Source organism: Dromaius novaehollandiae, chromosome 3 (assembly GCF_036370855.1).
Source record: "Dromaius novaehollandiae isolate bDroNov1 chromosome 3, bDroNov1.hap1, whole genome shotgun sequence".
In the NCBI taxonomy this organism is placed as follows: domain Eukaryota; kingdom Metazoa; phylum Chordata; class Aves; order Casuariiformes; family Dromaiidae; genus Dromaius; species Dromaius novaehollandiae.
In genome coordinates this window covers 106,725,672-106,741,133 of record NC_088100.1, presented here as the reverse complement: position 1 = coordinate 106,741,133, position 15,462 = coordinate 106,725,672, and the positions used below count along the sequence as shown (strand labels likewise).

The following is a 15,462-nucleotide window of genomic DNA, read 5'->3' as shown; positions in this document are numbered from 1 at the left end:
TCTAACAATTTTAGACATGCACCTATCACTCAACTGTGACTAAATTCCTAGTGAAATAAAAAATACATGCACACGCACAGAAGCACGCACACACACACGCACTAAAGGCTAACATCGCTCAGTATTTTTTCAAAGTTGTAGCTCTTAGCGTAGAAATCAGAAAGGAGTGTATTTCCTTCAGTTTTCTTCCTTTGCCCAATCAGAATCTTCCTAGTGAAGTGTGTCGCTTGTCTCAGGTCATACCCTCAAAAATGAAGGGTAGCATTAAAACATGCTTCACTTTCAGTAGAGTTTAGAAAACATGGAATATAAACATGTTAGTGGGATACCTCTAGTTGAAATAAATTATTAGTTTTGACATGGGTGATACAAAGAAAAAACATATGTTCCCCACCCCTCCCTCTTCCCCTTTGGTGAATGCAAAAAGGAATGCAGTATGTTTTGTTTGGGGATTTTTTTTTTCTTTAAAATGCCTCATGTGTCCTCGTAACTAGATGTCTTATTTGCAAAGAGAAAATAAGCAATTTTTTTTTAAATCATAGTCTGTCTTAGTTTTAAAAATTGCTTTTGATAATAATTTTATTTTCATAAATTAATAGCTTGAAAAATTTATTTGCCAACAGATAATAATATATGGCAAGAACAGTTACAGCAAAATGAAGCTCCTGTCCATGCAAAGCGGTGGTATGGTTTTCTTGAGGCACAGGGTGCTTTTCAATCAGTAGGAGCCAAGTGGATTGCTGGTGCACCAAAGGTCAAAATGGTAAGCTTTACTCGGATTCTCTGAAGAGGGTGGCTTTATTTGTGTAAATGCACTATAAGGGACACTTTTTTATTTTTTCATAGCTTTTTCTAAGTTAGAGAATTAAAAGGAATCAGCTGTACAGTAAATGAAATGTTTGTAAACTCTTGTTTAAGAAAAATGGGTAATTTCATTTTCAGAAATGCATGTGTGGTGTAGTCCAACCCTTCAATCATGTGAAAATGGCAACTTTCAGTCTGTGCTGCTCTCTAGCTGCATTGATTCTTTTTTCTAACAAGGATTTTGAGATACTGCTAGACCTGCAAAGAGAGCAGTCTTTGGTTGACTGACTTATTAATCTCGTTCTGATTTAGGACAATGAGATAATTAAAACTTGTCTAGCAACTATTTTCTTTATATCTAATAAATTAAACAACTTGGTGAGAGTTTTCAGTCCCAGATTAAATTTGAAGATAGAATAACTTAAAGCTCCAGAATTAATCTTGTTTTGATGTGCTGTGAGTAATGTGAAAGTTCTGAAAGCATGAATTTGGGACCTCGGATAGCAGCTTTTTTCCTTGTCTGTTCTGAAAGGAGACCTTGGAAGAGAAGCTTGTATCTGAATTTTTATATCTGGTTATACAAATATTGTGATCTGTTATTATGTCTCTTAATATTTAAGGCAACAGAAAAGAAAGCAGATGTTGGCAAGTTTGTTGAACTTCCTGGTGCAGAGATGGGAAAGGTCATTGTGAGGTTTCCTCCTGAAGCGAGTGGGTAAGAAACACAAATACTTTAAAAAGATTGGGGTTTTTTCGTTTTTGTTCTTTTTCTTTCCTTGGAACACAAAAGGTGCTTTGGTGAGGATGTTAATTGCCTTATCAGGCAAGACTTTGAAGTTGAAAGATTATCTACAGCTTTTTCCACATCTGTGTCAGAGCTATATGTTTGCTTGTCTGTGACACATTGCCGCGTGTTACCTAAGCTTGTAACAGGGAGGTGAGTTGGCAGCAGGCACCATGGTGCTGCTCAGAAGTAAACATCAACACCACAATCAGTTAATCTGTAAAACTGCAGATAATAATTGCTGTCCTATCTTTATATTCATAGTGACATTTTAATTTATGACTTTAAACATTTTTAACAGATACTTAAGATTGTAGTAGAAAAAACATAAATTGCTTTCATAAATACTGAGTATTTCAACAAATATCCTAATTTTTGGTTTGGTTTAGCTAATGCTTTCCATTCCAAGCTTTTCCTCAAAAAAAAAAAAAAAAAAAAAAAAAAAAAAAAAGTCTAACAGAAGTAGTGCTGGTGTATATTTTTCTTTTGTTTCTTTTCAGATACCTGCATATTGGTCATGCAAAAGCTGCCCTGCTCAATCAGCACTACCAAGTGAACTTTAAAGGAAAACTTATTATGAGGTTTGACGACACAAATCCAGAAAAAGAAAAAGAAGACTTTGAGAAGGTATGATAACAGAACAGTGAAATCATTCACTGTATAAGATAATTCAAAGTTAAATGGAATGCAGATCTGCTGTTGCACAGTCATCTGCTTTGCAGGATAGCAGTGTTACATTTACAAACCCAGGCTGGGAAGAAATTTCATTGTTTACTGTAGTAAAGCTTAAAACCCTTTAGTAGCTTATTTCTTCTTTCTCCAGTGTTTATTTTATGGTATGTAGATATAAGCCTCTTGGAATACACTGTTGTTTGCATTTTGTAAATACTACTGACTTAAATTTGTACAGAAAACATGAAATATCTCAGGTGCTTAAGTTGGATGTGTTTTTAAAACATTTAAAAAAACATTTCCTTGCTGCAGCTTTCTCAATTTGTAGCATCTATGAAGTGGAAGGTGATGTGAAGTAGGTGATGTGAAGTAAATATTAAAATTGTTTAGCAAAAGAGGTTTTCAAAACTTCCGGTGTTTGCCTAACCAGTTTTCACCAATTATCCTCTTTTGGGAATGGCTTCAGCCCAGCTGATCTTGTTTGAAGCTGAGTGAGCTTTCAGTGTCCATTCCGGACCTTTTTCTATGAGTCTATGAACTATGTACTACTTCTACTACTCCTAATGACAAGGCATATTCAAAGAATTAATAAAGGGGAGGGTGTTTTTTTTTTTTTTTTGAGTTGCCTAATGTTTTTACTAATTAGTCTGTAACAAGTAGTTTGCTTTAGCTTTCATCTCTTTTTCTCGTCCAACCTCTTTCTTGAAGTTGTCTGTCTGATCTCACATAATTATAGGCTGCAAATTCATGATAAGTGCATCTGTTTTCTTTCATGCATGTCATGTTATTCTTATGCTTTTATCCTTCCTGGACAATGGAGTATTTAAAACACCAGATCTGGCATAAAGAGTATGGAGATTTAAGAAAATTTGCATAGCTGAATATTACAGTATACACTTTGACACTTTGCAGGTTATTCTTGAAGATGTTGCAATGCTTCACATCAAACCAGATCAATTTACATATACCTCAGATCACTTTGAAACAATAATGAAATATGCTGAGAAGCTTATTCAAGAAGGGAAGGCATATGTGGATGACACTCCTGCAGAACAAATGAAAGTGGAGCGTGAGCAAAGAATGGAATCTAAACACAGAAATAACTGTAAGATGCTTTATGGTTCCCCTCATGCTTTCATATCTTTTTAATTTAGCAGAAAAACTTGGTTTTTATTAATAAAGGTGTATCTCTAAGGTGTTAGTAGGATCCTGGAAGTGTTCAGTACTTTGTTCTGCAAGGCTCAGAAAAATAAGTGTATATTTAGACAGATGTAGTACTTGTCTATGTATGAATCTGTCATCATTCATTACAATTTTTAAAACATTCAGAATGTGAAATATGTGCAAATATGAATTCCAGTGTCTAAAGAGGAGGTGACACTGCTCTTTGTTGTTGCATTAATAAACCATGGTTCTGTAGTCAAGTTCATTATACCATTAAAAATTATTTATTTTTATTGTTCGTAGGTGTTGAGAAGAATCTCCAAATGTGGGAAGAAATGAAAAAGGGAACAGAATATGGACAAACTTGTTGTCTACGAGCAAAAATAGATATGAGTAGTAACAACGGATGTATGAGGGATCCAACTCTTTATCGCTGCAAAAACCAGCCTCACCCACGTACTGGAAGCACCTACAAGTATGTTCACTTCCTTTTGTGTGGCCTGTGATTTCCTTTTTTTTTTTTTTTTTTCTTTTTTTCTTTTCAGGGTATTTACAAATCGTTAGTATACTAACTTCTTTTTCTACTTGGAACCTGCTAACATTTTTCAGTCAGAATATATAATGAGTTCCTTAACTTTCTGAAGCATCTGTAAATGATTTTTAAAAGGTGAAAATTAGCCATCATGGTCAGCAATGTATATTACTTCAATTTTAGTTCATAAATATATTGTGTGTCAGTGAAGAGCTTTAAGTCAGAATGTGTATTAACACTTAATGGCTGTATCTCAGGTAACAAAACTGTCCTCTCTAGCTGTTGGAACTTAAACATAACCTTGACAATTTTACATTATTGCTGCAAAATGTCCTTGAGCTACTTACCTGCTTGGCAGCCTCCTTTTTCACAGCAACTGCTTCCTTTGTGCAGAATGAAGAATTGCTACATGTGCATTGAAGTAAGCCTACCCAATTGCTGGAGGCTATGGTTCAGTGCTTATTTGAAGCTTCTATTTCCAGCCATACAACTCAGCTCTGGTAGATTTGATAGCATGGAAACATTGATTTAATGTTTATATAATACTAAAGTGATGGCTGTGGGTAGACGTTTGTTTTTAAAGATGAAAAATTTGCACGGTATTTGGCTAACTTGTGCTTCCATTTGCTTCTTTTTGATACTGAAGCAGAGAGAACTAGAAGACAGCATTCTGTATTTTTGGGAAAAAAAAGAGTAGTAGTGTAGGGTTTTTAATTTATTTTTGAATGGTAATGCTATGATCAATTAATTTTTTGAAGGCTTTGTGTTTGCTGTAAAAACGTGTTTTCCTCTGGATTTTTTTATGGATGAGCTCTGTGGTATATGTGCTATTTCAACTAAGTCTTGATGTGAAAGCCTTGAGAATCATAGACTATAAATATTTGGAGTGTTGCTTTGAAGGTGTAAATATGAGGAAAGTGTTTTTTTCTGCCTTGCTAATCGAAGGTCTTTATTCTCAGGGTTTACCCCACATATGACTTTGCCTGCCCCATTGTCGACAGTATTGAAGGTGTCACGCATGCATTGAGAACTACTGAATACCATGACAGAGATGAGCAATTCTACTGGATAATCGAGGCACTGGGCATACGGAAGCCGTATATCTGGGAGTACAGCCGGCTAAACCTCAATAACACTGTGCTCTCTAAAAGAAAACTTACATGGTTTGTCAACGAAGGGCTTGTAGATGGATGGTATGTTACACAGTTGTAGTTTGGCATAGTTCCTTAAGATACTCATGACTGATGCAATCATTCTCTGCTTTGGATTGTGTTTAAACATCAAAACAGCATGAATGAATATTTAAACAGTAGAAGAACACAAATTACAGTGGGCAAGCTGGTTTGTGAACATACAACGTATATGTCTACTATTCAGTAACTCTGTATGTACATACTCATGTCCTGTAATAAACATGAGGTAGCTTATCTCTGGGCTCTGGCTTTTGCTACGAGGGCTACTCACATACTTTCCACTCTAAAAGTCATGGAATAAATGCCTATATAATGCTAGAAGGGGACAGGAGTTGAGGTACTTCTGGAACCATCCATCTAGTCAAATCTGTCGTACTTCCCTCCCTCTCAGTCCCCTTCTTTCCTCCGCCACCTTTCTGTTCTTACATTCTTTTTGTGTGCGTTAACCTGCAGAAGACAGAGGGTACTTGGCCTGGTAGTTTAAGCATTTTCCTGGAGAGTGTGTGTAATGGGTTCATACTTCTGCAGGTACTTTAGAGCCTAGAAAGGCTCCTTCTTTGTTCTTTCCCACAATGACCTAGCTAGGGGAGGATACTGGTGGGCGTGCTCCCATCTTAGTACAGGAGTCTGAAGAACTTCATGGCTGATTGTAAATCAGACAAGTGTTTGTAGCATTTTGTTTATCTGATTGTATTGGAAGCCTAGATTCTAATAAGCATGGAGCCACGCTACTAGAGCCAAAATTCTTTTTGCTGCTGGTGTAACTGGTCTTACTATGACCTCTCCCTTCATAAGCCTCCCTGTTAGGACCTCAGCAAGGTGTAACTCCTATTCCTACCAACATATATTTTATATTTCAAATTCAGCTCTCCAATTTCTTGTGAGAGACATTAACCAGAGAATTCTATCATTTATGTCATTGAGAGATGATATTGGGGTTATCACTCATCTTTTTTGTTTCTTCCCTAGCAAGACCTAGTTGTTTAATGGGGTTCAGGTGCAATTGAAAAGGAAGTAATGTGGTGGGCACATAATTTATGTGTTGCCAGGTCTTCATAGAGACTTAAGATTGAATAGATGTAGAAAAGAGCCACTTCACAGAGAGATGATTCCCTCCCAGGGGAGAAGCAGAAGGAAATCTGCACCGTACATATTTGATGGATAAGTGCTTAGCCTTTCCAGTTAGGCTAGCTCTTCTCATCTATCTCTAAATTCATCCAAGCAAAATAAAGTGAAGCTGTGCCATTGTTATGGCACCACTATTAAAGCTTTTGATCAGTCTGTCTAATAGGTAAATTCAGTGTGTAATACTGATGAATCTTCCTTTTCTACCAGGGATGACCCAAGATTTCCCACTGTACGTGGTGTCCTGAGAAGAGGCATGACAGTCGAAGGGCTAAAACAATTTATTGCTGCTCAGGTGAATTTTTTTTTTTTTTTCTGATTCTTTGAGTCTCACTTGCTAGGAACAAGTTTACATGAAGTTTCAATTAAAGTATTTGTCACTTTGAGGTTTCCCCTTTTGAAGGCCTGCTGCTGTCATGCTTAAGATTTCAACAATATTAACACATATGAACAGGTCCTGGCAAAATGGGGTGGCAGGTTTCTTATTTAAATGTTTTGCAAGCTGAAGATTCCTTTCTAAACTGTTTTGATGAATGCTTATAGTAGAGGGTGTGTAGTCTTTAAAGGACTTAATTTAAGTGGATCTAATCACTAGATTATTTATATTTTTTTTTTTTCCAGGGCTCCTCTCGATCTGTGGTGAATATGGAATGGGATAAAATTTGGTCTTTTAACAAAAAGGTATGTGCTTATTTTAATTTGATGCTACCCTTAATATCCTCCTTTCTGGGATATGTAGTGAGTGAATCCAGCGTTCATGGAGTGCTTACCACAACAAGTAGCAGTGGCAATATGTCGCATCATTTGGCACACTTTCAGGAAAATGGAATGTTGCCCCTTTCTGACTTGAACTAGCACTAATCCTACTGATTCTCCTATACCAATATTTACTTGCTTTACTTAATAGTATGGGGAAAGGTAATGATATTTGCTGTAAATCTGATATGAAAACTGCATTTCATTTTTCTGCTTTCAAGCTGCGAGCTATCTGTAAGAAGGTATTATTAATGCTTTTTACCTTAGCATATAGCTTACAGTGCTGTAAGCATACCTAGCATAAGCTATCATTTTGCAGCTTCGTAGCACAGTCATATTTGCTTATATAACAGGAGCTCTACAAACCCACTGAAAATGCATTATTCCTAGTTTTAAAATGCCGTCCAGTTCTGGTTTGGCTTATTTGTTAACATAAATGCAAATCTTACTCAATTTGACTGATGTTGGCCACTTTTCCTTTTGGTGGCAAAAGGACTAAGATGCTGGGTGTACTGCCTCTGTAGATAAAGCCAGCACTGCTGATGTGTCTGACTGAATGTCAAATAAGGAATACTGCATCATGACATGGTTAGTTGCTTTTTGGCAGCAGATGCTTGGACACTATAATAAGGCGAATTATTAGAATGCTGACTGCATATTTTGTGTGATTGTGGAAACACCTGTTATCTTGCATTGGGATTCCTGCTTGTTTTTGCTTAGACTGTACCCAGATCTATTCATTTAAGTAGCATTTGCTTGTCTGGCATGTCTTGTATTCCTTCATATATTTTGCACTTGGTCTGCTAAGTACACAAAGGTTTATGAATTGGTTCTTTCTGTTGCTGCATAGATATACTTATGACTAAGAATTGGATTTGGGGAAAAGTCCGTAATGGTTAGTGCTGACTTCTTACAGTGGCTTTTAGGTTGAGTCTCTTACACCTCTGACTCCTTGGGCAGCACCATATTTGTTGGCCAATCTTATTTGTATCTATCTGTGCAGATAGCTTAGAATCTAATATAAGCAAAAGCAGTTTTTTGCAGGCAGGTTGTTTTGTTCTGGGCTTGAAGACTTCCATAGTGGGAGAGCTCCTATTTCTTTCCTTTTTTTATTTTCTTTTTTTCCTTTAGTACCTGTCATCTGAGGAGGAGTTGTGGTTTTTAACAATTAGATATAGAGCCTGGTAATAACACTGTAAAATTCAGTTATTTAGTTATCAAAATTATGATAATTACATCACATAATTCACCTCCAGTTTGAGATGCATACACAAGTCCTTTTCTAGAATCTGTTGTCTAACGTTTAGGAGTGCAACTTTAGCATTTACTAACTTATGAATGTGTGACTTCTTAAAGTATATCATCATATTGCCTTACTTGCTAGAGTCAAGTAATTAGATGCTAAATACTTTTTCCAAAGATTGCTGTGTAGTTTTTCACTTAAGCATGAATAATCAACAAAAACAAAGTCACTTGATGTTAATAAAAGCAGGTGTTTTCCTTTTGTTTTAGATTCCAGTTAAACTGGTAGACTTCTGATAGTCCTTTTAAGTCCTCAACAACTGTTTTACTTGAATTATGTTTCCTAAATGCCTCCAAACAGTTAATGAAACCAGTATTTAAGGAAAGAAAAATGCTGTGGAAAAAATATAGTGATTGAGTCTGAAAATAGACAATAAAACCAGAGGAGGATGTTGTGATATCTTTTTCTTGCCAAACTCATGTAGAGATCCTGATGAAGTCAATATTATGGTGTTGCCTTATTATAGTATCTAATGCTACTGTTTGAAAATTTCAGACTTAATTGGTGCTTCCTATATGGCTAGGTCTGCCCCTGATTCTGCTGGAGTCCTGGTCTGGGAAATGAGGATGGGATCAGGTCCTGTGCTGTCAAAGTAGTACACTGATAAATTGTTTTAAATTCAGCTACTTACAAAAAAGGTGGTCAAGATATAAGAACGTATGCACATAATAAACTTTATCATAGTACATTTTACTGTGTCTTCCCTATGAGGCATTAGCTCATAATTTTGGTTGCTTCTGCCATCAGTAGTATGGAACCCATAGTTTTTACTCAAAGTATTTCAGTAAAGGTGGGAAGTAGGAAAGTATTACCACTGTTTTCTCACTTGTCTTTTTTATAGCTTTGGATTGAAGTAACGTTAAGGCAAACATTAAAAAACATGCAGTAACACAAAGAATACCAGTTAATACTCCTTTTTGTTGTTCTTGTTTTCTATAACATTTTATTTCTGACAGTGTTGTATAGTCAAGATCCTCCTCATTTGTTTTCTGTAGGTTATAGACCCGGTAGCACCTCGGTACACTGCTTTACTGAAAGATGTAGTGGTCCCAGTAAATGTTCCTGAAGCTCAAGAGGAGATGAAAGAAGTGGCTAAACATCCAAAGGTTCTCATTTTACTCTACATTAGTTCTCCTATGTTGCAGAACAGTAAGGCCAGAAGTACCTTGGGTTAGAGCAGTCAGCTGGGAAAGTCCTTGTTTTAACTTACTGGGACAGCATGAGGTGAAACCAAGGCATACTTTCCTCATAGAACTGTCAAAAAGTAGGCAATTACTGAACATGTATGTTCAGTTAGGAGAATGATATAGGAAATGGCTTTTGTAAATGTATACAGTTTGCATATACAAAGCTATGTTGAAAGGTGCCTCTGGGAGTTTTCAGAAGAGACTAGATAAGTGTGCAGTGATGCTCTGACTGTTTTTATTATTGTTCGTATTGGTAAATAGTGTCACAGAAGTTTAAATATAAAATCTAATTTGAGTTTTATGGTTATCATGCAGTAGATACTGTTTATCTATAAGAGGGAGTTATTGGTGGAGTTTTTTTTAATAGTTTATAAAATTAGACTTACGTTGGGAAGCTCTGAAAAGAAGTTCAGTAAACAAAATGATACCTCTTAAGGAGAAGGATGTGTTACTGATACAAATTTATTTGATTAGAAAAGTTGTTTTCCTTTGAGCATGACATCTCAAATTATACTTAAACTTCACTGAAAGCATCTCTTGGATATCATACCTATACTGAGAGACAAGTAAACGTTACTAATTTTTTGTTTTTTGTTTTTCTCCTTCACTGAGTGTCCTAGTAGCAATTTATTATGACTGAAAGGTAAAAGTCTAGTTTGCCTTTTTCCCCCTGGCAGATTAGCAAGGGGAAAGGTTTTGAGTAGATGCAAGTAAGAATTGCAACTCCTTGAGAATCAGGTCAAAAGGTTTGGTCAGATGCAAACTTGCATGTTCATATTGAAAATGCTGCTTCTGGTGTATAATAAAACATGTACTGACCGGAATAAGCAAACTTCAAACTCCTGATTGTTGCTTGCTTAACTGAAATTACTAGCTGAAAACTCCTGGTTGTTTTCCTTATTTTTAAAAATAATCATCTCCAGTGTTGTAGTGCTTTAAAGCTGAATATTTTTGAAGTTCTAAATGACATCCATTTTGAATTATTATCTTTAAAAATTATGCAGTTGAAAGAAGGTAATTGTTATATCTGGTTCCATATTAGCTATGTAAAAAAAGTAAAAATGAGAGTTGTGATATTTCTTTTTAAAGTGAATTTGCAAAGCGCAATGAGAACTTGAATAAAAATACTTACTTAGTTTTTACTTGTGAGATCTTAAAGATATGTGGACCTTAAAGAAACAGGACATGCTATTAATTGTGTTGGTGTTAGTGTTTAGCACAGGGTGTGGTTTTTTTGAGTGAACTGTCAGAGCTATGCATGCAAGAGTCATTAACTGGAAGACTGAGAGACTGTTAAGAATGGCTGCTTTACTGTAGCTTTCCATTACTGTTGTTCTCAATCTTTGTTCATAAATAAAATAGTGTTTAAGCAGTCAATATTAAATACGGTCAGCTTACATAGTAACAGTCTATCCTTTGAAATCAAAATCATTATTCACAGAATGCCGATGTTGGCTTGAAACCCGTGTGGTATGGCTCCAGAGTGCTGATTGAAGGCGCAGATGCAGAGACACTGACAGAGGGAGAGGTGGTTACGTTCATTAATTGGGGCAACATTATCATCACTAAATTAAACAGGTAACAAATACTGGGAGTTGAAACTGACTTTGCTTTTCAGCTTTTTTTTTTTTTTAAGGGGTAACTTGTTACTGTACAATATTAATGTATGGCCTATGTATCAAGTTTTAAACATATCACAAAACTGCATATTTAGCATAGAACATACTTTGCTGCAGATTTAGGTCTGATGTTACCACCCTGTCCTGATACTGCATGTTCCTCTCATCCATTTTTTCTGCATCAGTTCTGTTGGTGTCTGTAGTAGTATTTCCAGTGTGAAATAGCTTTTTCAGACAAAACTACCCTGGGAATATAACAAATTTCTTCCTGTAATGCCCATCCTGTAATGTATCTGCTTTTGTACACTGAAAAACTAAACCTAGCACAATTTCACTTAGAGAACTGTTGGGGGTAGGGGGGAGCAGAAGGAGACCATAAATGTCATCATAAGTATCTTGGAAATGGTTGCATGTGGACACTGGCAGAATGAGGTGAGCTAGGACAGAGAACATAAAGCAAGTATGTAGAGCTTTTTTCCATGTTCTTTACTATCTCCTGATATTAAGGAAAACAAAACTAAGGGAGCATTTCAACAGCACACACTTTCATTTCCTGTGCCTCCCATGCTTCAAAGGTGAACTCTGAACAATTGTTTTTTCATTGATTCTTTTGATGGTCTGTAGTATTGAATGAGAACAAATTACGTAGGCTTTACTCTAATCATTTATATCTTTCTGTAGAAATTCAAGTGGAAAAATTGTGTCCATTGATGCAAAGTTGAACTTAGAGAATAAAGACTTCAAAAAAACCACTAAGATCACTTGGTTAGCAGAAACTCCATGTGCACCTCTCATCCCAACTGTCTGTGTTAATTATGAGCATCTGATCACTAAGCCAGTTCTAGGTAAAGATGAAGATTTCAAGCAATATATCAACAGAAACAGCAAGGTAAGTTCTTCTCTTCCCTCTGTTCCACAAAGCTTAATTTTCTTTTGCCATCACTATCTCTGATAACTTTTTCAAACAGTAAGATTTCATTTGTCAAACAAGCAAATCATGTACTGATATTTCTAGCTCCTGTATCTTCAATTTCTAATCAATTACTAAATGAAAATTTAACTGATGCTTATCCAGGCATTACCTGACTCTCTCACATCTGGTGCTAATAGTTTGAGTTTTTATCTTGATGCATTCTTATGATACAACATCTTAAAAGTAATTTTCTGCTGCCCTTGGGATTAACTAACATTTCAGAGCACCACCACTATTCTTCAACAGTTCTACCTTATTTCTTACAATTTCTTGAGCTTGGTTAGATTTGGACTGATTTCTTTTAACTCCTGTAGCAAGAAGAACTGATGTTAGGTGATCCTTGCCTTAGAGAGTTAAAAAAAGGAGACATCATACAACTTCAGAGGAGAGGATTCTTTATTTGTGATCAACCATATGAGCCAGTGAGGTAAGCTGCCTAAGAATGGCCTGTGCAGACTCACAGAATTTGCCTTTAGTTGCTTGTTTTAATGTTCTCACATGTGTATTGGCAAGAGTAATGCTGTCTGCAGACAGTATCCCCTTTACCACCTCTCTCTGGATTATTTTTCTGGACTGGTATGGCTTTTGGCTTATATGATCCTATCTCTTCCAACTGACTGAACCAAGTATGTGGCACTTTTGATGAACCCCAATTAACTGTGACACAATAAAGGGAACAGGTTTCCTTGCTGTGATTCTAAGTATGTGAATTAAGAATAATGTTATGTAATAAACAGATGTTTGCCCAATTAGAGTGTACGCATACTATTTCATTATAACAGTTCTCTTAGAAGTTACCAAACATCTAAATCATACTGCAGTTTTGCATAACACTACAATATAACTCCTGTACATAACAGGAATCAATACAAAACCTCAGTTAAGTAAATTCTAGTAACTGCAGTTGCGTACAAAGATAAATGTGGAGCATCTTACAGAAAGCATAGAACATTTGTTTCAACCAATGTTTTGTATGTATCTTGTATTTCTCTTATTGTTGTGGCATAATGTATTAGGTGTGAGGGGTTTTTTTATTCTTTTTTAGTCCCTATAGCTGTAAGGAGGCCCCATGCATTTTGATTTACATCCCCGATGGACATACTAAGGAAATGCCAACATCTGGGTCAAAAGAGAAGACCAAAGCTGAAACTGCAAAGAAAGAGGTAAACTTGTTTTTTTAGGAAAGTGTCATAAAATGTATTACTGTAAAAGATTATCGTGCTGAATACTTTTATTTTTATTTTTATTTTTCTTTGAAGGCTAGCTCAGCTGTTAAAGGAAAGTCTGTTCAACTTGATGATACCTCTACTCCAGGCTGTACTGCATCTGAATGCCCCTTAGTCATTTACAACAGAGTGGCTGCACAGGGTGATACAGTTCGTGACTTGAAAGCTAAAAAGGCAGCGAAGGAAGATATTGATAAAGCTGTGAAACAGTTACTGGCCTTGAAAGCAGAATACAAAGAAAAGACAGGCCAGGAGTATAAGCCTGGAAATCCTCCGGCATCTGTAACTGAACAGAGTGTGTCTTCAAAGCCCGAGATCTCTGGTGCCATGGATAGCAAAGCTCTGTATGATAAAGTAGCAGAGCAAGGAGAAGTGGTCCGAAAACTGAAAGCTGAGAAAGCATCTAAGGTGTCTGGTTAAACTAATATTTTTATTTGGGTTTCCGTAGCCCATTGTCCTCTGCTTCTGGAGGTGAATGGGTGCTTTTGGTTCCGTGTTTTCATAACGATCGTTGTGTTGACTGGGCTGTGTTCTGTCATTACCTGTTTTTTTCCAAACGTCATCCTTTAGCTAGTCATATATGATAAAGATTTTGTTAACATTCATAAAGATGCAAGTCAATACCTGTGTTTCTTAGATTGCTGTTCTGAAATGTGGACAGGACTCGCCCCACAGTGTGAGTTTGTTAAGTATTTGAATCTGGTCTTTGAGGTTGAAACATTCTGCAATATTTATTTATTCTACTGGATATAGTCAAACTGTGTGGCTTCACAGGAGTGACTTGCTATTTAAAACTTTTTTTTTTAGTAAAGAAACAAATATTATAGATGTTTTCAAGACATCTTCATGGCTGAAGAGTTTGTGCAGTAACATGTGGAACACTGAGCATAGAAACCATAGCTCCTGGTAGCTGTGTCTTTTCTGCCCTTTCCAATGCAGAGCAAGAAAAGATGGGAAATAATACACTTTATGCCTGGTGGTTACATACTTTTATAGTACCACCAAGACACTATTATCACAATCTATATAAAGGGGAAGATCTAAATTAATTTAATGTTATAAATTTATTTAGGCCTATTAGAGCTGTATATCGCATAACAGAACATACTTGGTTATAGCTTGAAAATAGTAGAGAAAACATCTTTAAACATGTGAATGGTAAAGAAGATGGAATAGGTGTCCATAAACAGGGTCTTTTCATAGAAGTATTTAAGGTGCACTTCAGAGTCTTATGTTTCTATATCTATGCTATGTTCTTCCCTCTTTTTTCCCCTTCCTTTCTCTTTCTGCTTCAGGATCAGATAGGTGCTGCTGTGGAAGTCCTTTTATCCCTAAAAGCAGAATATAAACAACAGACAGGCCAGGAATATAAACCTGGAAACCCACCTGTGGTCTTTGTCCCTGCTCAGTCTTCTCCTGTTTGTACTCCTCTATCTGTATGTCCAGTAGACAGCACATCTCTATACAACAAAGTAGCTGAACAAGGCGAAGTAGTCCGCAAACTTAAATCGGAGAAAGTTTCAAAGGTATAATGGCAGTGAATAGTTCTGGGTGCAATGATATTTTCAGAGTAAACTGAACCCTCGTTGTAGACTTTATGAAACTTGAAGAACAAGGTATAAGGAAATGCTTTAACTTTTATGAAGTGCCTGCCTTAATTCTCCTAAGCTGTTATGGCCGACTTCACCAGTTGTGTGATAGTGCTTGGAGAACCAGGAAAGGAAATAAACAAGTTTGGGTTTTTTGTTTTTTTAATGATACAAGCTGAGTGAAGGGGAATATAGGCAGTAACTTGAAAAAAGGGCTGTAACTTGAAGACTAGAAGGACAATAATAAATATGGTAATAATTTGATAGTGGCCAGAAAACCATTCTTTATTCAGAGTCTGTATATTTGCTCCCTTTCTCCAGTGTAGAAAACCATGGGCTGCTGTAACTGCATGGAACTAAGCTGCATGGGAGCTTAGGGTGAGCTTTCGTGGCACAGAGGTGCCTGATTAGGTCCTTCAGTATGGAACTTGCAGGTATTTTGGTTAAGAAGTTTAATCATAGAATTTTGTACTTCAACTCCTACTAACATGTTAGCTGTGGATATTTAATTGCAACAGCTATGTTGTGGTCTTCT

The 15,462-nt window shown here is 36.3% G+C and overlaps 1 protein-coding gene across 4 annotated transcripts in view; it reads left to right on the top strand.

Annotated features, from left to right (window-relative positions):
- Positions 1-15,462, top strand: part of EPRS1 (glutamyl-prolyl-tRNA synthetase 1) — a 39,878-nt gene that overhangs the window by 10,213 nt on the left and 14,203 nt on the right. For 2 of the 4 annotated variants that reach the window (XM_064509708.1, XM_064509710.1), the window contains exons 5-19: positions 624-763; positions 1,425-1,519; positions 2,089-2,215; positions 3,173-3,365; positions 3,728-3,899; positions 4,916-5,149; positions 6,485-6,569; positions 6,896-6,955; positions 9,329-9,439; positions 10,962-11,098; positions 11,821-12,028; positions 12,427-12,539; positions 13,158-13,275; positions 13,372-13,746; positions 14,634-14,864. In XM_064509708.1, the coding sequence (XP_064365778.1) occupies positions 624-763; positions 1,425-1,519; positions 2,089-2,215; positions 3,173-3,365; positions 3,728-3,899; positions 4,916-5,149; positions 6,485-6,569; positions 6,896-6,955; positions 9,329-9,439; positions 10,962-11,098; positions 11,821-12,028; positions 12,427-12,539; positions 13,158-13,275; positions 13,372-13,746; positions 14,634-14,864 (2,399 nt within the window). The remainder of the gene's footprint in view (positions 1-623; positions 764-1,424; positions 1,520-2,088; positions 2,216-3,172; positions 3,366-3,727; positions 3,900-4,915; positions 5,150-6,484; positions 6,570-6,895; positions 6,956-9,328; positions 9,440-10,961; positions 11,099-11,820; positions 12,029-12,426; positions 12,540-13,157; positions 13,276-13,371; positions 13,747-14,633; positions 14,865-15,462) is intronic. The other 2 variants (XM_064509709.1, XM_064509711.1) reach the window with 1 other exon arrangement.